General features: G+C 43.0%; 1 protein-coding gene across 1 annotated transcript; it reads right to left on the bottom strand.

Moving 5' to 3' along the window:
- Positions 1–6,010: 6,010 nt before the first annotated feature.
- Positions 6,011–12,160, bottom strand: LOC111573864 (potassium voltage-gated channel subfamily A member 3). Its single transcript, XM_023278213.3, has 3 exons — positions 9,011–12,160; positions 7,041–7,115; positions 6,011–6,909 (listed from the first exon to the last, which is right to left on the bottom strand). Exon 1 carries the CDS (start codon positions 11,854–11,856, stop codon positions 10,261–10,263), a length of 1,596 nt encoding a protein of 531 aa, XP_023133981.1. The 5' UTR covers positions 11,857–12,160; the 3' UTR covers positions 6,011–6,909; positions 7,041–7,115; positions 9,011–10,260.
- Between the last annotated feature and the right edge of the window lie 11,320 nt (positions 12,161–23,480).

The raw sequence follows: 23,480 nt of genomic DNA, 5'->3' as shown, positions 1-23,480 counted from the left end.
TTCAGCAGACCTGCACACCTCAAATCTCCACCCTTTCCATTGCAGCAGAGAGCGAGGAAGAGACAGAGTGAAGGAGAAAGAGGGTGTTGATCCAACTTATGACAGCAGACTGCAGGGGAGGAGCTTTGTCCTGGATGACCTCTGCTGGTGCTGCAGCAGGTGATCACTTACTTACCAGCTACTGCACACCCACAGACAGCAAAAGGCTGCTGTATTGGTATATGCATGAACACAGCATTAGAAAAATGTTTCACACGTTGAAAAAAACATTTAGATAAAGGTATACTGGCTACCTATTTCTTTGTAGGTCCTACTTAATACAGCAAACCTAAGTACTGTATGTTTGCATAAAATCTACGTCCACACTTACTCCAATACTTCTTAATTTACTTCTTTTTTAAACTCTACACAGTTTTAATGGATAATAGACAAACAAAACCATATAGACGCATAGTATACACATTCTCGTGTGACACTGTCTTGCTCTGTTACACAACTTGGCTGCTTTGCCATTTTCACACTAATAGTCCTTAAGGATTGAATGGCAGAGCTACATGTCATTATAACATTTGAATATATGAAAATCCTCCTTCTGCTCCTCATTCAATACAGGATGTAGGCATCACCATAACACTTTGCATCAGGTATTCTCCTCCAAGCAATTCAATTGCCTCATCAGCTTATTTTGACCCTTAATCACGCCTTTCTCCTCATTTTCTCCTCCGACTTCTCCCTCTCCCTCCATGCCTCCCTCTGGGTTCCTTCTATATTTAGATACTGACCTTGTAAGTTCTACCTGCCTGTTGAAAGCAGCCAGGCTGATCACGATCACTGCTTTCATGATGAGATACGTCCTTACCTTTAGCGTAGATTACTCCAGTATTGATTCTGGTTGTGGTTTCACTTTCTGTTGTTTTCTCAACCTTAGAAAACAAGGAAAAATCAATGACCTGGCTGATCCGGAGGTGTGGCTTAGCTTAGAGAGGAGTATATAAATGAAAATCAATTTTGCACGATACATATGGCTGAATATGGATGCTATGTATGCAGAGATCACCCTTGCAGTGAGGCTTGGCAGCCTGATTTTGAAATGTCCACTGAACGTGCAGGGCCACAAAGGAAATCTCCCCCCAGGAAATGTTTCTTTCTGACACTGCAGGCAGCAGTTAAGTGCTGTCTGTTCGGTCAAATGGACCATTAATGTATACAAACCACAGTCTGGCAGCCAAAAGCATCAGCCAACATTCTGTCTGTTGTGTCTGTGAGTCTTCTGCGATTTGTGGAAACACGGTGCCAGAGACAGCATCCACAGCACCTCTCCCTGGAGAAATGAAACTGAGGGAGCATGAGAGGACAGAATTAAAAATCAAATGGGTGAAAATATGTCAGGAAAACCAGATGTTTGTGTTAGAGCAGAGAAGACATAGTGAGGAGAGTAACATAGTCAGCAGGAAATGCAGTTAGAGGTGTGCAGAAAATGAAAATGAAAGGGAGGGAAGGAACAATAGAGGTTGAGAGGGTAGCAGATAAAGGTCACAGTGACAGAGTGATGAGTCATCCAGTATAACACACCAGCATCCCTCTCTCTCTGTTCCACTATCACCCTCTCCACCATCTGTCTGTTTGTTTTCACAGCAAAAACTGAGATGGCTGGCAACAGATCATCCCTTCCAACAGCTAGAAAAAAAATCTAATGTGTCTTAACATCTGGGTCTGAATATGCTATTATTTGTGATCATTTTGCATTGTCATGTTTGTGGTGGCCCTTGTGTGTTTGTTTGTGCATTTTTGAGAGTGCATTTCTGCAATGGTTAGGTTCTTCTTGTGCATATAGAGCATATGTCTGGGTTGGAAAGTCTGCCTCGTCTGCTGCGCCTGTGGAGAAAAACTGGTACTGATCAGCCAATCAACATCCAGAAATAATCAGATTTTTGTGGAAGCACTAGCAACAGCATCATCGTCCTTAGCAACCGCTCTTCCCTGCCCTGCCAATGGTGTGGCTCTGCTGATGCACATGGAAATACCACACAAGTGAAAGTCGCAAAAAGACAAAATGAGCCATGTGCACTGTAGGTGGCAAGTGTGAAGAATGAGAAAAGTTTTGTCTTATTTTAGGTCATGTTATGTAAGCCAGGACAATTTAAAAATCATTAGTCGGTTTATTTTTAAAGGTCTTGACATGATTTATGAAATCGTGTCAAGTTAAATCAGTTCTGTTTACTTCAGAAAATTGCATTACCTTGACACCCTAGCTCATTACACCATTACAGCTGTAACTGGTAGTTCTTCTTCAAAAAAATACTGGACATTCATGGTATTAATTCATTTTAATTTTAAAATAATGTATCTTGGTGATCTAGAAGAATTTAATTGTGCAAAATGTTATAGAGGCCTATTTGAAGTGCTGTTAGAATAAATGACTGGACTGACCTTGTGTGCAATCTATATTATTTTATATTGAGAGAATAACATTCGAACAAAGAATTCTGATTAAAGTGTTTGAAGAAAATAAGTTGAAATAGCTTTTCGAAATTTCAGCAGTAAGGCCTCACTTTTCTTCTTCTTCTTCTTCTTCTCCTCCTCCTCCTCCCTCTTCTTCTTCTTAAGATAAGATAATCTTTTACTGCGCCCCACGCCAGGGGAAATTCACATTGTTACAGCAATCATATTTAGCAAATAAACATAGTAATAATAAAAAATGGTAATAATATTAACAATATGTACAAGGATGAGAAATGAAAATGAACAAATACAGTATCGACACACTGTAAACAACACAATATAAAGTGGCTTGAAAATAAATTTTAAAAATGCAAAGATGCAGCAGTGCAAATTTTATGGTTTGGGATGATATGAGTCCAGTTTATGTTAACATCAGCCAGTGATGCTGATATTGTCAAGTCTTACAGCAGATGGGATGAATAGCGTCTTCTTGTTATTATTATTGCTTTTGTTTACTTGTTTTCAGCACTCATGGGTCAGAGCACACCCAGCTCTGAAGTCAGCATTGATGTGGCACTATATTGATAAAATCTGTGCACAAATAGACATATCAACACCTGCCAAAGTTCTCAAATACAGCCTTTGTTGTTCCTGCTGCAGTAGGTGTCTCCAAGATAGCAGTTTGCCATGATAAGAAACACACGCACAGACCCGCAAGGTAAAAACAATACCGCCTTTGTTATGGCAGCTGCCAAAAATCTATCAGATGAGAAGGTGGAAACAATGTGTGAAGGTGATAAGTAAGAGGTTTCTTGTAGTGATGACAAAAATCTGCTTCGCTGAGCTTCTTAGTGAGTTTTAGCTCATTGTGTGGCCGTCTGACATTAAGTGTTCTGTTCTACAGTCTTATAATGCAGTTTTTTGGCCACAGCAGGCAAGTGTGTTAAGAAAGTTGCTTAAAAACCCCACTATGTTCTACCTGCTCGCCACCAAATGGTAAATAGACATGGTATTTCTCTTAGGGGACGCTCGTTGCGTGTTGTTTTGAGAATGAAGACAAACAGCTTCTCTCTCTTTCGGCTGTTCATTCTGCAGTGATGAAGAAACTCGCAGTCACAAAGCTATTACTCTGCAGCCAACTTTCCCAGAGTGAGCGCTGGATGGAGTGTACAGATACTGTATATGTTATACCATTTGAGAGGAGCTTACAATTATGATTGGTTGTGACCAGTTTAAGGAGTGACCTGCCTTAGACTTAGGTCTCCCTTCGTTGGTGCACAGACTTGTCCATATCCTGGAGAGTCCCAACCTGAGAGTTCCTCCCTGTCCTGATTACGTTGCATACGCTGTTGGTCCTGACGTGACATCTACCTCGCCATATCTGACTCAAGTGCGTGGTTAACTAGAACGACTTACTTGCAATTTTTGTGCTTCTCTCCCTGATTATCATTCACGTATTCTGTGATTATTTATCTGTGTCTTTGTGTGGGTGTAAGCTGCATGTTCTTTCTCAAGGTGGTTATTTATCTGTGTCTGTGTGTGGGTGTAAGCTGCATGTTCTTGCTCATGACTTCGGTTAACCTTCATGTTTCCAACCCTTCAGAGCCTGGGGCTGGTGCTTGAATCCTTTCTTCATAAGTTTAGGTCAGGACAACTCAATAAAATAGCACAATAGCATCAGTGTATGTGTGTGTGTGTTAGCATAATCATAAGCTAGCATCTCTTCTATCAAAATAAGGCACATCTCGTACCAAGTAAAAATAAAATCCTCCACATGCTTGAGACCCACAATGGAGCTAAAAGAGAGTGAAAATTAGATTTACGATTGCCAGATGGCTAGTAAGACAATCTCTAATCGTAATGTTGCTTTATGATTTCTTGATGTGTAATTAGACAGCTGTTTATAATAGATTTAATTTAAAAAGTTACGATGAATCTCTTTTGCCCACAGGTGACCAAAAAATGTGTTTTTTGGTGATTCCATCGCCTTAGATGTTGGAGTGTCCTTTCGTCAGTCTTGTAATGGTTTCATTTTATTTGCGATCTGATGTTGGCTCATAGCGCTGGTGTTTTGTTAACTCAACTTAGACTTGTTGCCTAATAATGAGACACAATCTGCCTTTTGGACAATGCACTGATCTTCTGCCAGAGACACAAACACACACACATACAGTTTACAATGCTCATAGAGGCACAGACTCACACTGCCAACCCCTCCTGTTTCTCAGAAGCCGTGTACGCATTAATGCTGCAACAGATGACTCTAATCTCTCCAGTGAACCTGTAGACGGCTGGAACTGCCATTCCCTTCATCTCAGCAGCAACCCTCCCTTGTTACTATGGAGATGTCCTACTGTAGTGCCACGGCTCGTGATGAGCTTTGATGACATCATAGGTATTTTAGTGAACTCAAATGCAATAGTAAACAGGTTTATTAGACAATACCAGACAAAACAGGCACAAATCAATTACATGAGAGCTGTATCCATGTCTGTGTTGTACTGGTAAACACGGGAAGCCCTAATTTTCCAATATCTGTTGCAAAAAGGTGCTTTGATACTCTTGGCCACACATTATTTGAGAGAGATGGCAGAGTTATTAGTGAACTGGCAAGCTTACCGAAGCAATAAAGCACACTTGCTCATACACAGCATGACAGTATGATTGCTGTAAACCTCTGGTAGAATGTTAATATTTACCTCTTCGGCACAGAGATGATATGAAGTTTTCCACTGTGCTCGGACACCGTTTAGTTCTCTTAAAGGTCCAACCCTGCAGTTCAGGGAGCACCCAAATATATGGCAAGCAACAGGAGAAAATATTCTCATAGAATAACATTTTAGAATCTCTTTTCCAAACTAAATATAAATCCCCGGTGCTTGTGATGTTGAGCTTCTAATATCCATCAGACAGAATAGTGTCTTTTATTTGTGGTATTTTCCTTCTGCTTCATTGTTGTTTATAGATGCAGCATTCTCTCATAAAGGGACTGGCCCGGTCACCCTGTTACAGAATGGGTGCCTTTATCTGTCTTCTGTTGTGTAGTGTGTTTTTCAGCGCTCAAATGACTGAGACAGAGACTGCTATTCACTACTAGAATACAGCCCCTGTGTGAAGCTCTGAATTGAAAAACACATACTTAGCAGTGGCATTTCCTGCATGTCAGTAGCATTTAATAGACATTTGTGTCCAGATTAACTCAGGAAATTAGTGATTTTGAAAGAATTGTTTACCATGCACTCAACTGAATTTCTGTCGCAAAAATGTTTTGTTTTTTTTTTTTTTTTTAATTTGACTACTATGCTGATACATCAAGCGTCTTGTATTGAAGATATTGAAGTAAGAGAGACGAACACACAAATGCTCTTACACAGGGGGTTATGTGATTACATCTTTACATTAAAACTAGAGAGTATATTTCACAGAACTGAAATATACTGTATCTACACAAAAAAAGATCTGAAACTAGACCTAGATATCCTCCCAGACATAAATCACCACCATTCTCTTGGTAATTAAGCATAAACAAACTGCAGCTCCTCTCAAATAAAGACAGTACACCTCATAATCTCTTTATATGGATCATGTTTAAGACAGCACAGAACAACACAGAACAAATACTGGCATACACAGCCTTCCCCTGACAACATTCTACCATCCCACAAAAACACCAGAGAACTCTGGGATAGCAGAGAGCCATCCACAGGCATGTGTATACATATATGTGCATGTTTGTGTGTCTGTTTGCGTGTACGTGAATGCCTTTGTGTTGTTCTCCATGTATACGTCGAGGGAATAGCAGCAACCAGCACACGTACATTATGTGTGTTTCACGTATTAGCAATAGAGCACACAGAGCTTACAAAGGCATATGGCTAACAGTCTTTGATTTGGATCACAGTTTCATATCAGTAAATCACGGATGGCCTCAGTTTTTGCCACTTTTGACTTGCACTTGTTTGCCAGTTTTTGTCCATGATGAAAATCACTTCCCAGAAACATGAGCACAGAATGTAGAAATCTTTGTAAATTCCAGGAATGTGAAATGTGCTTTGCAAGAATGCTGGCTGTTTCCTGAACTGTCCTTTTTGAATTTCATACAGAAAGCAGTGTGAAGAAATGCCAGAGTTCTTAACAGAGTTCCAGCTGAATACTGTCACTGTCTGAATCATTTTGATCTTGTGATGGCTCCATTCACAGTGTAACTCCAGAACAAAAGCAGTTATACAACTGCGGCTACAAAACTGTATGAGGAATATCTTTTGAGTCTGTTGCGATTGTATTTTGTTGCATTTTTGCGGTCCACTGGACGGGGAGAGCTGCTAGGCACCACTTGTTTGTCCAGGTTTGAGGGCACCAGTTGAGAGCAAGAGGGCATGGGAAGAAGAATTGATCCAGCAGGATTTCTGCCTCAATTTCTGACTTTGGCCCATCTGGCCCAACAGGAAGACCAGAGTCACCGCGACCCTAAAGGGGTAAAGAGGGCCACAGCAGGTTAATGGCTAATCTATACAGCTTGGAAATGAAAATTAATTAGCGTGAATCTTAATTAAAGGTCATGCCATGTTTACTCTACGAATAAAACGCAGCCTGTTTACCCAAATGGGAGGCAGTCTACTTGGGGTGTTTGGGGGTTCCAGGAGGTCTGAGAAGAAAAATGGAACAACTTGCACCTAGGAAAAAGAGGAAGAGGAGGAGGAGGAGGAGGAGGGGGAGGGAGGCAAGAAAAAAGCTAAATTGTTAGAGACACACAGCATGTCCATCACACAGTTCGATGGTCTTATTAACAAAGCAAGGCTGCTCTTCTCCTCCCTGGTGTCTCATTACCAGTCATGCGAAAATCTAACTGTAAATACCGTCAGTTCAGAAGGAGAGGAGAGGAACAGGCAACGTTGTGACAACAGAGACTGTAACAAGACAGTTAACATTTCCAAATCTATCCCCACTCACTGATGCCTTTCCTATTAAACTGTCTATTAGTCAAGCTGTTGTGCCACTTAACCGCTGGCTTATTGCAAGTTAGCCTGCATAAGAGCATCAGCTAAATCATCTACAGTGTGGCAAACTTAAAGAAGAGAGCAGCGTAGGTTAAGGAGATGGAATTAGTGTGTCACAGAAACAAATGTAAAACTCAAGTGATCTGTGAGGATTCACATTAGCAAAGGACGGCAGAATGTGAATGGAAAAGATGATTGCAGCAGTAGTGCATGATGGCTGTGTTTTTGCCTCGAACAATCCATCCTGCCCGTGCCCAGGAGAATAGCTTCCAGACTGACCAATCTAGTTAGATGATAAACAAGTAGCTCCCATCTCCTCCATAATATATCTCACTTACTGATCAATAGACCAGTGTTTGTCGTCACTGGAGATTTTATGAGACCTGAGAAACGAGCAGGCCGTTTAACTCATGGCCAATAAGAGTGTATTCGCAGGAAAAATATAAAGTCTGGTCAGGGGTCAAATTGGATTGGAATAATCAATGAAGAGGCCATTCTGCTAGACCTCCCACTGCGCCTTTAGGGCATGCCACCGAATGAGACTGCCCTAATTATCACCCAGCCCTGACTGGATGGTTGTAGATATTATTAGTTCATATACTACTCACATATGGTCACAAGCACATGTTCGAATACACACACAGCCGCACTGAATAGATTCAGAACACGGACAGATTCCACATCCTGCCTTTTGATTTTTTCCCTCTTCCCGTTTGCAGTCTGTTTCAGTTAGAGTAACCACAGCCAGTGAGGACAATGGACATAAATCTTGACATAAATCTGGAGAAATGGCACTGCAGCAGTTTCATAGACAAGAATGTTCTGTGCAAATACAGCAAGGGCATTTTGAAATAGCTTTTCAACCCAGTGCATACATGAATATAATCAAATAATGTAAACATAGGTATTATGATTTACTACAGCAATTACACTACTTGTATTAGAAAACATAATTTATTCAGTTATACCACTGACAAAGAGTCTGCTCTTTTTGTGCTGTTGTCTTGTATCTCATTGATATTTGACCTTTGTGTCTCCCTGATGTCAGTGTTGAGAGGATACAGAGGTCACAAAGCAGGTATGAGCCACCTGCTCTGTTAGCAGGAGATGATGGCCACCAGAGAGCAGCACTCAGACAAGCTGGGTGGGCATGCTGTTGGTGCTCTTATTCATTTCATTGACAAAGTCAGCTGAAGGTGAAATATAACCTGGGTACACTGCAGGAGCATCACGCCCATTATACATAATAGGAAACCCTACACACTCAGGTCGATGGAGGTCATAACATATACATACCTGCACCTTTTTAGACGTCATTAGATTATCAAAATATAAACAATCAGCTGCATCCTCCCTGCAATATGCTGTAATCTAAATAGATGCAATAATGGAAAAGAACTGTTTTGACTTGAACCTGTGAGGGAAACTTGTCATATTTTTGCAGATTGAACCAACCTGCCCTGGATTGACAGTTCTGCAAAATGTGTAAATCTACAAACAGTGAAAATATGATTAAGGGCAAAAAGATCATTCAGAAGGAGACAGAGGGCATGACAGTGCTCAGAACTTACCAAGTTTGTCTGTGGGAGAACAGCAGCCTCTGCTGAGCGCCCACAGTAGCGCACTCAGGACAGCCAGACAATGTGCTCCCAGTCCATTCATAATTCCACACGTGCTGTCTCTCCTCATTCTGAGTTGTGCCTGGGGTTTTTCAGTGGGGGCAGTTCATTGTAGCAATTAATAAACAGACCTCCTTGCTCCAATTTGTGTTCGTGCCAATGTTAAAGTCGCCGGCTGAGCTTGCTGATTTGCTATAGGGGCGCTGGGCATGTTTGGACTTTTACGCACGCAAAATTAGAGACTGGGGACAAGATATTTTCGATGAGAATCTTCAATATAGCTTCCAAGCCATCTGGGAGGTTACTGTGGAAACAAGGGTGCCATGGCAACGGTGACTGGGGGTTACCGAGGAAACGACCGTCGCCATGGAGACTACATCACAGCGGGCTATATTTGAGGCATCCAAAGAGAAAGACGCTCCATCTTTGATCGCTGTTTGCGTGCGCGATGGAGCTCTGTGTTGCACCGATCACGAGACACTGACAGTCGGCTGGCCCCTGTGTTTACATGGCGGCATGTGTGCATTAAACAGCCCACCAGGACAGTCCATATCGAGGAATTGTAGGACAATAGCATTTGGACTAGACTTTAACGCACGATAAAGGCATAGCACAAAACGGTCTAATTGAGATAATATATGCTGAACTGTGTTTTTCAGACATTACATGTGTTTGAACACACACACATATTTAAATGATTCTGAATATTATACATAGGCTATGACTGACGGATCACGACTCATAACGCATGTTAATACAATGTGAGTCCTTCAAGTAGCATACATTTGTACTCATCTTTCACAGTTATAAAGCTTCTATTTCTACCTGCTGTGATAATATACTGGCTATTGCACAACGCACAACAGGTCAATCCCCTCACTCAGAGAAGAATAGTAGGCCTAATACTTTAAGGAGCTCTTTCTCTCCATGCAAGCGCGAATGGAACCATACAGAATTATGACTTCATATCACTGAAATGAATAAAAATAAATCCTGATTTCTTTGAATGGAGCACAAAGCAGCTTCTCTGAAAAAGACAGGGTTTGCTCTCTCTTTCCTTCTCCTTCTCTTGTCTTTCTTTATTCCCTTCTTTCTTCATCTGATCTACCGCTGCTTCCACACGCTGGTGCGCAACGACAGAACCAGCTGCGTGTTGACACATCACCGCTTCCTGCGTCCAGGGTCATGACTCTTAAAACTGGCTACACGTCGGTGAAAATCTTTTTGTTTATGTTCACGCAATTCTGCGAGTTGTTCTGGGCAGTGGTGGGGAAGTTGGGCTGCTGCTTGAACGCGCTGTTCATGCCGTGCTCCTCTATCACCATGTACTCGCTCTTGCTGAGTGAGGAAGAAGAGCGCGTCTTCCTCAGCTCCTCCGTGTCTGCCAGAGGCTGACAGCTGCCCACGTGCAGGTACTGTGCCTGCTCCTCGCCCTCCGTCTCTCGGTGGTAGAAGTAGTTGAAATTGGAGACGATGACAGGCACGGGCAGGGCGATGGTCAGCACACCGGCGATTGCGCACAGAGACCCCACAATCTTTCCCCCGATCGTCACGGGATGCATGTCGCCGTAGCCCACTGTAGTCATGGTGACGACAGCCCACCAGAATGCGTCCGGGATGCTGTTGAAACCAGAATCTGGGTCGTCTGCCTCGGCGAAGTACACAGCACTGGAGAAGAGGATGACACCGATGAACAAAAAGAAGATGAGCAGGCCCAGTTCGCGCATGCTGGCTTTTAAAGTCTGTCCTAAAATCTGAAGCCCCTTGGAGTGACGCGAGAGTTTGAAGATGCGAAACACCCGGACGAGTCTAATTACGCGCAGAATTGCTAATGACATGGCCTGCTGTCCGTTTCCCTGCCTCTCTGCCAGCTCGGTGCCCAGGGTGATGAAATAAGGGATGATGGCCACGATGTCAATGATGTTCATGATGTTTTTGGAGAACGTGGCTTTGCTCGGGCAGGCGAAGAAGCGCACCAGCAGCTCGAAGGAGAACCAGATGATACACAACGTCTCCACCACAAAGAACGGGTCTGAAAATGGGCTGATGAAATATGGGAGTGTGCCATTTATCCCAGGCGCGATGGTCGTTGGATCCCTGTTCTCGTCCCTAAACTCCGGCAGTGTCTCTAAGCAGAAGATGACAATGGAGATGAGGATGACCAGGACAGACACTATGGCTATTCCCCGGGCGGGACCGGAGCTCTCTGGGTATTCAAAAAGCAGCCACACCTGTCTTTGAAATTCATTCTCTGGCAACGGCCGCTCCTCCTCCTTTATGAAGCCCTCATCCTCCCTGAACTTCTCCATAGCCTCCTCACCCAGCTCATAGAAGCGTATCTCCTCAGAGAAAATGTCAATGGGCACATTTACGGGTCTTCTGATGCGCCCGCCAGACTGGTAGTAATAGAGAATGGCATCAAAGCTGGGTCTGTTCCGATCGAAAAAGTACTCGTTCCTGAGAGGATCAAAGTACCTCATCCTCTTCTTGGGGTCACCCAGCAGCGTCTCTGGAAACTGTGACAGAGTCTTGAGCTGCGTCTCGAAGCGTAACCCTGAGATGTTGATGACCACCCTCTCGCAGCATTCGTGATCCGGTTCGTATCGGTCCAGAGAGTGGTGGCCCGGGAGAGCCGCCGACTCCTCCAGCATGTTGTCGCACGCCACGACCGTCATCACGTCGGCTTCTGTCTCGGTGTATCCGTGGTTCACCAGGTTGTCGCCCCGGGTTTTGGTTGCGCTCGGCGGGGGTGATTGCAGGAGGCTGAGGTGGTCGTCCATGCGCGGCTGAAGACGCATACAGGGGCGGCCGCCTCGCCCCCTCCGCGTACCCCGGTCAACCACAGCCGCCGCCACAGCCTCGTCTCCTCCACGTCTCTCGCACTCTCTTCCTTTTTCCTTCACTTTCACTCCCCACTCTTGCTGTTCCCGCCCACGGGGGGACGATCTGGGTTTATAAACAGGCCTTCCACCCGCCCACGGCGCACCAGCGCTGGGTACCTTTCACCGTCCTCCGCCAATCGCAGGACACACCGATGTGCCGGAGAAGCAACAGACGGGCGTCATTCAACACCATCGGCTGGGCGTGCCCGCCTCCTTCTGCCCCTCTCCCCGTCTTGTAGACACGCGCGCACACACTTACTTTCCGAGCCCAAACAGTCTCCTTTTAAAACAAGGTCATTACGCACAGACAGGGCATATTCTCTTCATTATTTCTTAATAGATGCGCCAATAATACGCGTGTCCTTTGGTGACATCTTTTGTTCATATAACAATTGGGTGTGCCGTTGTAAAATTAAATGCATTCGGAGATGGAATAATGCACCTTATCCCTTATCTTTTTAAAATTACGCACAAAGAAAGGAGGGATACCGTTTGACTTCCCATCTGGAATCTGGAGTCTAATTGACGTCTGCGTCCCAAAGTGGCCAAGTGGAACATATTCAAGCGAAGAGGAGCAAACAGGGAGGGGAGGGGAAAGAGCAAAGAGGAGGAAGATCAGACAGGTCGAAGTGAGAGAAAGAAATGTGTGGTTCAGTAATAGAAGCATGATAAAGAAATATGTGTTATACACACATAAAAAACAAACAAGTAAAGAAACACTAATGATCACAGCATCAAGAGACACCCACACACACTCCTGTCATTGGCACCCTGACCTCACAAGGGCTAATATGGTGAATGTCAAAAGGGCAACTGCAGTATGCAGCAGCTTCAGCCCTCTGACAGATTTGATCAGATATAATCACACAAAAAGACTGAGAGAGTAATCCTCCCTTTCTCATCTGAAACGTGACCAGTTTTTACCCTGACGGATTATCAGCCCCACTGTGTTCACCAGTCATGTTCAGCCTACTTTACGTCTTGAATGTTAAGATATTCAGCCATAGAATTCAGCACGTTTAGAACTGACGTGTCCTCACATATGATCATCACAATACATGAACAAGCAAGAAAATAGCAAGTATTTGATTGTAGTACTATTATTCTGAGTGTGACAATGGTACATCATAAGCAGATACTGTATTGTAGATTGACAGAATTAATTTTTCTGTTAATACATTAAATGCAGAATCTTTTCTTCCCCAGTTAGTGCTCCAGTTGTCTCCTCTGATTCTTCCATAAGCTCAGTGGCTAAGTCTTACTGTCCAGTGACATTAGTTGCATGAATCTTCTGAAGTGACGCTGCTTGAAGGGTTGCTGTCCGAGGTGCTGAAATGGCTCAAACTTGACCATTCGTCAAGATTTTTATATATGTTTTTTTGCATAAATATTTCTGAGGTGGAATTCAATTGCTGGCAGAAACACCTCCTCCGGTTAAGTCACGCTGAATAGGCTTACAGTAATACAGTCACTATACTAGCACTTGGTGACACAGACAACTGAGAAAGCTTGTATAGCCACTAGTTGCCATCTGAAGCCTGTTGCTATTTCACTAAAAAACAGTGTAGCTTCTTTCTGAGTGTTTTTTTCCATTGAAGCTGAAGATTAGGGAAAGAAAGGTGTCTTACTGGCTTAATTTATTAGCAATAACTCAATTATATTTTTACGTTTGGGAGCACTAGTAACCCAGGGGTTAATGTGCCAACCTTAACCAACCCTGATTGTGCCATGATCCAGTCCAGCTGGAGACATTTGTTGCGTGTTTTTCTCTATTTCTCTCCTCCCTTGTTTGCTGTCATGGTATTTTTTTGATTCAAATGATGCATGAGGGTTTTGGGTCACTAAATATGCCAAAACTGAAATAAAGTTTCAAAACCATTTTCTGGCCTTCATTGTTCTGTGATTGTCAGAATATACTTTTTTTTCCCACTGTTGTCGTGGAAAATTGCTGTAATTGTTGAGCTTAGACAAAACACTTTGCAGTGTTTTTGGCAGATTTACTGTTGTATACAATATGGAAAATAACAGTTCATCCAGATTCTCAAAGGAGAAATACAAATATAACAGCTTTTATAGTGAACAAACAGTCAGGAATTAGGGTTTATTTGACATTATACATTGTTTGTAAGTTGACCCTGTGATTTTTTTTCTTCATAACAAAGAGAAAGAGTCCACATTTCCAAAGACAAAAAGCCTTTACGGTGTGTACATGTATTTTCTGAGGTGGACTTCAAACTTTGCCTTTTGACCTCTCAGGTAAACTTTGCAAAAACATGCTGAGCTACATGAAAGTCATTCTATTACCATGACAACATTCCCCAGCAACAAAGATGCATCAGCATAAAATGAACAAATAGATAATAAATGTCAAGATAAAAGCTCACAATTAATCTAGTTTTGACAATATTCACTTTTAAACAAAGACAAAGTAGAAATTCAGAAGGTGAAACTGATCTACTGTACATGAAGTCTGCTTGTTTATTCAGAGTCAGGTCAGTGGCATGTAAGGAAACGCTGGGGATTGGAGAAGATCTTTCTCTATCTTTATAATCAAGCACTGTGACAATGTTAGAATAAATTATGACTTTACCCAAAGCTGAGCACATTGTGCTGGTTCTCACTTCTTTAAAGAGCTGCTCAGTGTTTAGGGATAAATGTAAAAATGGAAGTTCCTCAAGCCGATCACTGCCAACGCCAAACACATCCCTGTGTGTGTGGGTGTGGGTGGGTGGTGGTGCACATGCGAGCTGAGAATAAAACGAAAGGGAAGCATAAAAGCAAGAAAGCTGACTAGTTACTAAGCTGAATCTGCTCAACAAAGAGAATGCCAAATACAAAGAGTGTCATTAAACATTTCCTCTGTCTCTCTCAGTCTGCTCCTCTGATGTCTTTAAACAGTTGGAAGTGTTTACACTCTGTAGTTTTACCTTCATGCTCCCTACATCACAGTGGAACATGCTCTCAAACAACATATCAACAAGTGGATGGGGAAAAAAAACACCAAAGAGAGGAAAAAGACCTCGAGCTAATTGTGAGCGATGACTGTTTGCTGTTCATGAACATCTGCTTCCAGATTAAATTAAATGTGCAGCGAATGGCTGGTCAAATCAACATGGGCAATCTGTGGCAACACTCATTCTGACACATTAAGTTCCACATTCACACACTCAGCACACAGAAATTTGTACTTTTGTGCACTGCATTTTTGGGATAACATTTATTTACATGCATTTGCATTGCATGTTTTTTCCAGCAGTCTTAATCTATGTTTAATCAGATGCGTAACAAGACAAACAAATATTGTAGACACCATCCTTTTGAGGCAAAGGAGAAACAAGTCGTCAGAGAGAGTGGAAGAATGAAAGTTTGTTAAAAACTTTGCAACCAAAGAAATACCATATTTCCAGTAACTGACCCTCAAAGTATTTTAATATCTAAACCCGTTGCTCATAATACACATTAAAATATATTATTGCTGTCAACAACCAGCTACAGGAATGTTGTGTATTTCAATCCTACATCACATTGTTATTCTTATTTATACTTAGACACTACTTACTTTCCAGATTAAGTTTTTCAGACAAAACTCTTTATTAATGTGGAACATATTATGCACTGTTAGAGATTATGCTACCAAACAGATCCTCGACTAGATTTTCAGAAGTAAAAATAGCTATACTTTATTTAATACTTTAAGTGCATGTCTTCGAATGTATTTTTACACTTTTACTTAAGTGAGATTATGGATGCATTAATGCTTGCATTTTTGCATTACAATACAACTATTCTCACTTAAAGGTCTGACAGCAGAACTGAAGTTTTTCAACCCTGTGCTGGAAGCACAGTCCTCTAAATGCAAAAGTTAATGAGCACTTTAATAGAAACAATACAGGGGTAGAGAAGTGAAATTAGGAAAATGATTGCAGTGAAAGATCCCCACTCTGATGCATGATAAATGTCAAATTCCTGACAGTGATTTTAAGTATTGTGACTCTGACAGATTCAGTATAGACCCTGTTTTCTTATTCAGGCCACATTGAAGCTGTCTTGTATTAAAAAGGGCCAGTCAGTCCAGAGGGAAAAAGCTCAGGGACAGCCAAAGGGCCTTCTAATGTGGTTTCCACTCTCTGTGTTAAATATAGGACCACCCCAACTCCCTTATTAACCTACGAAATTAGGCTACCTTGCACTTGAATACTTTCGAACTGGAATGCGGCTGACTGAAAGACATTGAAACAGGCCCAGACAGCATGTGAGGAGGGAGAGTGGGTCATTTTACAGGGAGATCAGCTCCTTTGGCTGAGGTGGTGGACATCTGGTTGCACTTGAAAAATTGGGCTGGTTTGGATCTTCTGCAGCCTCCTTTCACAGACACACACATATAGCTCCTGGAAAAAGGGTAAAGTTAATATCCTGCCTAAAACTAACGAAAAGCAAAATAGGAGTTTTGGCAACCTGTTCACGATTCTACTAGTTAACATTTACGAATAGTTGTAATCTCTGACTTCACAAGTAGACTATATGTGGATTAGTTTTTTCCAAACATGCCCTCAGGTATTGTTACCTTTAGTCTATATCCCACCCACTTTGTTGTTGTCGGCACTCTTGCTGTAATGGAACATTTATTCTGCACGCTGTTGGTTTTTTTTGTTTGTTTGTTTTGTTTTTTGCTTTCCTTGTAAGCAAAATTCCTGTCCCAGCATCTGTTTACAACCAGCCACCTTGAATGGGAATTCCTCTTCAAACTGGACCAGTTAATGCCTCTTTGTTGTTATCATTATTCTTATGTTTTAAGATTGTTTTTGGATGTTGTGGAGACATCCTATTACAACCATTTGCTCATATCTCATTTGAGTTAAGGAGATGCTTTAGGTTGCTTTCTGTTTATATTCCCCAGTAAAGGCCTTAGGCAGAGTTTGGAAAGCTAGTATCAATGACAGAGTCATGCTATGCAGGATTTGCATACAAAATATACGTGGAACTAATCTTTTTAGCATTTCTGCAGCAGTTTTTATTTCTTCTTTTCTTGATTTAGAGATAAACATTTGCATGGCACTATTCTTAATTATGGCCAACTTAATTCGATGACGTGCTATTCTGGGATGCAGTTACAGCCATATCCACGAGCCTTTTGTTATTACGCCTGATGTAACTCAATAATTCCACCAGCAATGTATATAATTAATTAGAAGCAGATTGTGAGCCCTCTACTTTTACAAGCCATGTCTTCCTGTTACTCAGCCACTGGCGCGTCCTCACCAATCCCATATCCTCCTCCTTATCCGCAGGCACATAAACAGTAGAGGCACACAGGGGTGCTGTAAACTGAATATTTACAAATGAAGAAAAGGCCCATATGGACAAAGCACCTGTGTGTGGACTAATTAATTAACTGCTCGTATTAGCATAACTGTAGATATCAGTGCGAGGCTGCAGCTGCACATGACAGAGAGGGACGGAGGATCAGGGCCCATCTTGTAAAACAAAGACTAACCGGCCAGGAGCTGCATCAGGTCCTGCTGTAACCCCAGCAACCAAGAGAGGGATGTGGGAGAAAAGGGTGAGGTGTGGAGGGAGGAGCACGGCAGAAGCTCTGCTGTTTGTGGCAGTTTGTCATTGCTCGGACCTGATGATCATCTCTGCATTCTGATTGAAGCACCACACATGGTCGCACAAACACAGAAGAAAACACATTTACCAACGGGACCAGACTTTGCGTGGCTGCGCTTTCTCGTTGTCTGTAAACTGACTTTGCCACTTGAAGGCATCTGCTTTTCTGTCTGAATTCAATCTGGTTGGTGTTTCTCGCAGAGTTCCAGCATGACTGGAGTGTCATAAATATGAAGATGTAGCGGCAGGCGATATGTATGCATAATAGATACACTCCCAGCAGAGAATATCAGCTGCAGCAGCGAGAGAGAGGGGCTTCCCTGCTTCACGCACCAACCATCAGTTCTATTTAGACACAGAATGAGGACAGAAACAGGAAAAAAAAAACTTTTCATTTGCAGTGGAAAATCCTGGAAGGTCGAGGCTGATGGAGCTGAGGACTTCAATGCGTTATACATATTGAAGCTCTGGAGACCATGCAGGACTTTGATGAATTATAAAGCCTTGTAATTATCTATTAATTAGAGTGTTTGTCTTTGTCTTCTGCCCTAGTTAGACCCTGCTCAAAAACCAAATCTTTCTTAGATTCGAGCATCAGAATGAATAAAACGTACAAGCACAAGAACAGCCGTGGAATAATTGCATTACATGACAATTACTTCATGTGTTAATCCATAAAATAGAAACCAGTGTGCGAATTCCTTCCCATGGTGACAGTATTTGTAAATAGTCTGGGGATTTGAAACGAAGAAATGTGAGAGCCTCATCACATTCCCATCCTCTCTTTGCTCCCACCTCCCTCCTCCTCTACAAGTAGACATTGCACACGCTTTAATTTCTCACATCTGACATGACTTTCAAGCTCGCTCTTCAGTTTTTTGACCTTAAAATGTTATCTGTCATCTGGCCAACTTTTAGCATTTTAGTCGTCTATTTGGAGACAAAGAATATTCTTTTGTCTCTGCTGTATGTCTACATGTCTTCATTCTCTATAGGTAGAAATGCAGAACCGTTCCCCTGTAAAATGCTTTTCTGCAATCTGTTGTTTGATTTTATGTTCTTATGCAATATCTATTTGACAAAACCAGATCAGTTACCTTGATTATTTTAACCGTACTGAATGTTTTTACGGGGCTGCACAGGTGGTTGGTGTTTAAGCACTCTTGCCTTGCATCTAGAAGATTCCCGGTTCACGTCCCGGCCTGCGCCTGGGATCTTTCTGCATGGAGTTTGCATGTTTCTGTTGGGTATGTAACACAAGCAGTCCTTACTTGATTTCTTTACTTTATTTCAAGCCAACGAATAGCATGGAACAAACCTGCTAGCAGGGTCCTCCTTCCAGCAGCGCTCTTACCCTGCTCTCCTTCCTGCTCACTCTGTCCTCGAGCGCCCTCAGGTGGTTAGGCGAGACACCACATATCCCCCTTAATTAAGCCACCCTTATATCTATATGAACATTTTAGCTGTGAAGGTGAATGAATTACAAATGTTATTCGTAACTGGCATTAGTATTTAGAAATGAACTTAACTCATGCTCTAATGTTCATAAAATCAGTGAACCCTTCTTAAAGTCTGCATAAAGAACATGAATAAAGTAACAGTAACTTTGCAGTCTATAAGTTTCTAACATTATCCTGAGCAGTTAACTATTCGTTTTGTTCAACGCACAAAGTCTTTAGTCCACTCAGGCAATCGTCTGAGCCTGACTGGTCTGGTCGAGGGTGTAGGTGTCACTGGTGGTGTTGGTGGTGTGTTCACAAAGTCCAGTGGCGGTAGTTGACCATTACTACCCTTCTCCGGACATGAAGCAGGTGCAAGGTAAGATGCGTTCCAGGATCTTCCGTCTGACAGCAGGTAAGTATACTGTCCTTTTTGCTCCATTACTCTGAGTGGTTTGGAAAACTTGCTCTGGGTTTTAGGAATAATGCCAGGTTTTCTGACCCGGACATATGATCCACATTTGAAAGACACTGCTGTTGCTCCTCGCTTTCTATCCGTGTACTCTTTGCTCTTCTTTTGCATTTCACTCACTCTGCGAGCCACCTGTTCTGATGACTGTGTTTTATTGGTGGTCAGTGGACGTCCAGCCACGTTCAGTTTTGTGCGCATGGGTCGACCATGTAACAGTTCAGCAGGCGAACATTGGGTTGTAGAGTGAGGAGTTGCACGATAGACATGTAGAAATTCCCTCATAAACTCCTTCCAGGGTCTTCCTTCGAGCACGGCTGTCTGCAGAGTGTCTTTAAGGCTGCGATTGAAGCGCTCAATCTCACCATTAGCTCTCGGATAATAAACTGAAGATTTCCTGTGTATGATGCCTCTGTCACAGAGAAATGATTCAAACTCTTGGGACACGAACTGGGAACCATTGTCCGAGACTAGCTCCTTGGGGTCACCTTCCCTGCTGAAGACTGCAGATAAAAACTGGATAACAGTTCTTGAGGTAACCTGTGGGACAAAGGTTAGTTCTGGCCACTTACTGTAGTAGTCAATAAGTGTTATTGCAAAACGACAGTCTATAGGTGCTCTATCAAAAGGCCCCACCACATCAATGGCTACCTTTTCCCAAGCTCCATCTGGATATGGCACAGGTTGTAGAGGAGTATTGTGTGTGACTGCGGACTTGTCGTGTGACTGGCATGTAATACATGCTTTGATGGCTGCTTCGACTTGTACATCCATTTTTGGCCACCAATATGCTTCTCTGAGTCTCTGCTTAGTTCTCACAATACCCTGATGAGTGTCATGTGCCAGTGAAATCATTTTTGGTTGAAGACTGTCAGGTACCACTAGTCTGTGCGTGCCACGCACGATTAAGTCATTTTGTAGGGAAAGTTCATGTCGCAACTTGTGAAATGGTTGGATATCAGGCGTTAAGTTTTTTTCTGACTTTGGCCATTTGGAAGTAAGCAGTTCACGCAGTTTTGTCTGTACAGGACATGCAATACAAGCAGCTTTAAAAGCAGAGTCAGAAATGGCCGTCAATGTAGAGGTAAGTGCAACCTCTGTGTCCTCCTCTGAAGTTGGTTCTGAGCTTGGCAGTGGGAGTCGAGACAAACAGTCTGCAGTCACGTTTTCTCGTCCCGGTTTATACTGAATATCATAGTTGAATGATAACAGTCTAGAGGACCATCTGGCTATCCGCATACCTGCTCGTCCTTGTCCTTTTGATGCGAGAAGTGTGGTGAGAGGGCTGTGATCAGTACGTAATGTGAAATGTCTCCCCCACAAATACGTTCTCCATCTTTCCGTTGCCCACACACACCCCAGGGCCTCCTTTTCAACAGTAGAGTATTTCCTCTCCGCCTGGGTGAGTGTACGGGATGCAAAAGCAACTGATTTTTCTGATCCATCTTTATGAATCTGGGTGAGTACTGCTCCAAGTCCGTAATCTGATGCATCTGTAGTGACCAAAGTAGGTAGTTCTGGGTTAAACAGAGAAAGTGCAGGACTGTTCACTATGAGCTTTTTTACAGTCTCAAAACTCTCTTGGGCTTCTGGTGTCCATGTGAATGTGTCTGCTCCCCGTAACAGCGCTCGAAGTGGCTCGACAACAGCGGCATATCCTGGTATGAATTTAGAATACCAGGATGTGAGTCCAAGAAACGACCTCAACTTGGGCAGGTCTGTAGGAGGAGGAGCTTGAGAGACTGCAGTCACATGTGAGGCATCAGGCTGTAATCCTTTACCTGATACTGTGTGCCCTAAGAAAGATAGTTCTGTTTGCCTGAAGTTGCATTTTCTGTGATTTAGTTTAAGTCCAGCTTCATGTATACGACGAAGTACAACTGAGAGTCTTTTGTCATGCTCCTCAGTCGTTGTTCCCGAGACGATAATGTCATCAAGGTAGCATTGGACACCTGGTAAACCTTTGAGGATGGTGGACATCATCCGTTGAAAGCAGCTGGGCGCAGATGCCAGTCCGAATGGCACCCGCTTAAAACGGAATAAACCGTCATGTGTGATGAAAGTTGTTAAACTACGGCTGTCCTCGTGTAGTGGCATTTGATGGTACGCACTCTGAAGGTCCAATGTGGAAAACAGTGTTGCACCTCTCAGCTCTGCAAACATTTCCTCCATATGAGGTAATGGAAAGCCATCAATGACAACAGACTTATTTGGTTCTCTTAAGTCTACACAAAGTCTTGGCTCAGGTCTGTCTTTTCTTGTAGTGACTACTATGGGTGAAATCCATTCTGATGAGTCCACTGGTTCTATAACATCCTGGTCCACAAGTTTCTTTAGTTCTTTAGACACTGCTTCTCTCACAGAGAAAGGTAATCTGCGTAGTTTTTGTTGTACTGGTGGTACATCTGGTCGAACTTTAACTTTATGGACAAAAGCTTTGGCACATCCTATTTCTTCAGCTTTCACATTTGCTACTGTAGTTTTATTGGTATCAGTAGTGACTTTTCCTCCAGCGACTTGCATCTTTAGTACATTGAACAGGTTTCTGCCTAGGACTGCTGAACCTTTCTTAACAATGTAGAGTACAGTGTTTGCACTTAGGTCACCAAATGTCACATTAGCTTGTAGACAACCCTTCACAGGAATAGAATTTCCACCATAATCCTTCAATCTTAGTTTTGGTTCTGTGAGGGAGGATGCAGGGAAGTACTCAGTGACCATAGATTCTGGTAGGATGGATACTGCTGAGCCTGTGTCTAGTATTAGCTCAATATCCTGACTCTCAGATTCTGCAGTACTTACTTTAACTGTACACATTATGACATTAGAGCCTACACTATTCACATTCAAAATAGTCACTTCTGGGACAGCGTCAACCTCACTCACATGCTTGTTTCCTCGGCAAACTTTGGCGAAGTGCCCCTTCTTTTTGCAGGAATTGCAGTGTGCCTCTTTTGCAGCACATCCTTTGAAATTTGCAGTGTGTTGGGTTGAGCCACATCTGTAGCATGATTTCTGTAGTCCCGTTTGTGATATTTGTGGTGTAGGTTTTCCTCTTTTAAACTTTCTGTTTTGTTGTGGTCCTTGATGAACAGCTTGGACAGCGTTGTCTGTTGCTCCAGTGCACACAGTCATAGCTTTAGCTTCTGCCACCGCAGTTTCAATTTGGCGCGCAATGGTCAAAGCTTTGGCGAGTGTAAGGGGAACTTCCAGTAGTAGCCGCTCCCTGAGGCGGGCTGAATTAGTCTTTTCAATGATTTGGTCCCTTATCATCTCTTCTTCCATGTTCCCGAACTGACATGTTGTGACCAGTTCTTTCAAAGCGGCAACAAACTGATCCGTAGTTTCCCCCGGGCGCTGGCTACGTTGCCTGAAACGGTAGCGCTCCGCAACCACATTCACAGTTGGGGTGAAAAAGTCTGTGAGGGCCTGCAGTGCTGTGTCATATTTATCATCAGCTACTGTCAATGTATAAAAGAGTCTTTGTCCTTCTGCCCCCAGACAATGTATTAGTAGAGCTCTCTTACGTGCCTCCTTCAGATCAGCGTCTGACAGTGCTAGTAGGTAGTTTTCAAAAGTACGAATCCATGCTTTGAATGGGACCGGCGGTTCCCCGACATTTTGTAGAAAAGGGGCCGGCTGGCTCAGGTTCAGGGCCGTCATCCTCGTCGCCAATATGTTGGGTATGTAACACAAGCAGTCCTTACTTGATTTCTTTACTTTATTTCAAGCCAACGAATAGCATGGAACAAACCTGCTAGCAGGGTCCTCCTTCCAGCAGCGCTCTTACCCTGCTCTCCTTCCTGCTCACTCTGTCCTCGAGCGCCCTCAGGTGGTTAGGCGAGACACCACAGTTTCCAAAGACATGCTGAGGTTAATTCTTGATTCGAAATTGTCTGTAGCTGTGAATGTGAGTGTGTTGTTTGTCTCTATATGTGTAGCCTTGTGCAGGGTGTCCACTGCCTCCGCCCTAAGTCAGCTAGCCCCCCACAACCTTAATGAGGATTAGGTGTATAGATAAT

This window comes from Amphiprion ocellaris, chromosome 8, assembly GCF_022539595.1.
Source record: "Amphiprion ocellaris isolate individual 3 ecotype Okinawa chromosome 8, ASM2253959v1, whole genome shotgun sequence".
NCBI classification, from domain to species: domain Eukaryota; kingdom Metazoa; phylum Chordata; class Actinopteri; family Pomacentridae; genus Amphiprion; species Amphiprion ocellaris.
This window is presented reverse-complemented; position numbering and strand designations above follow the sequence as displayed.

Bases quoted from the DNA above. Each gene is read 5' to 3' on its own strand.
- LOC111573864 (XM_023278213.3), bottom strand. From the start codon at position 11,856: ATGCGTCTTCAGCCGCGCATGGACGACCACCTCAGCCTCCTGCAATCA.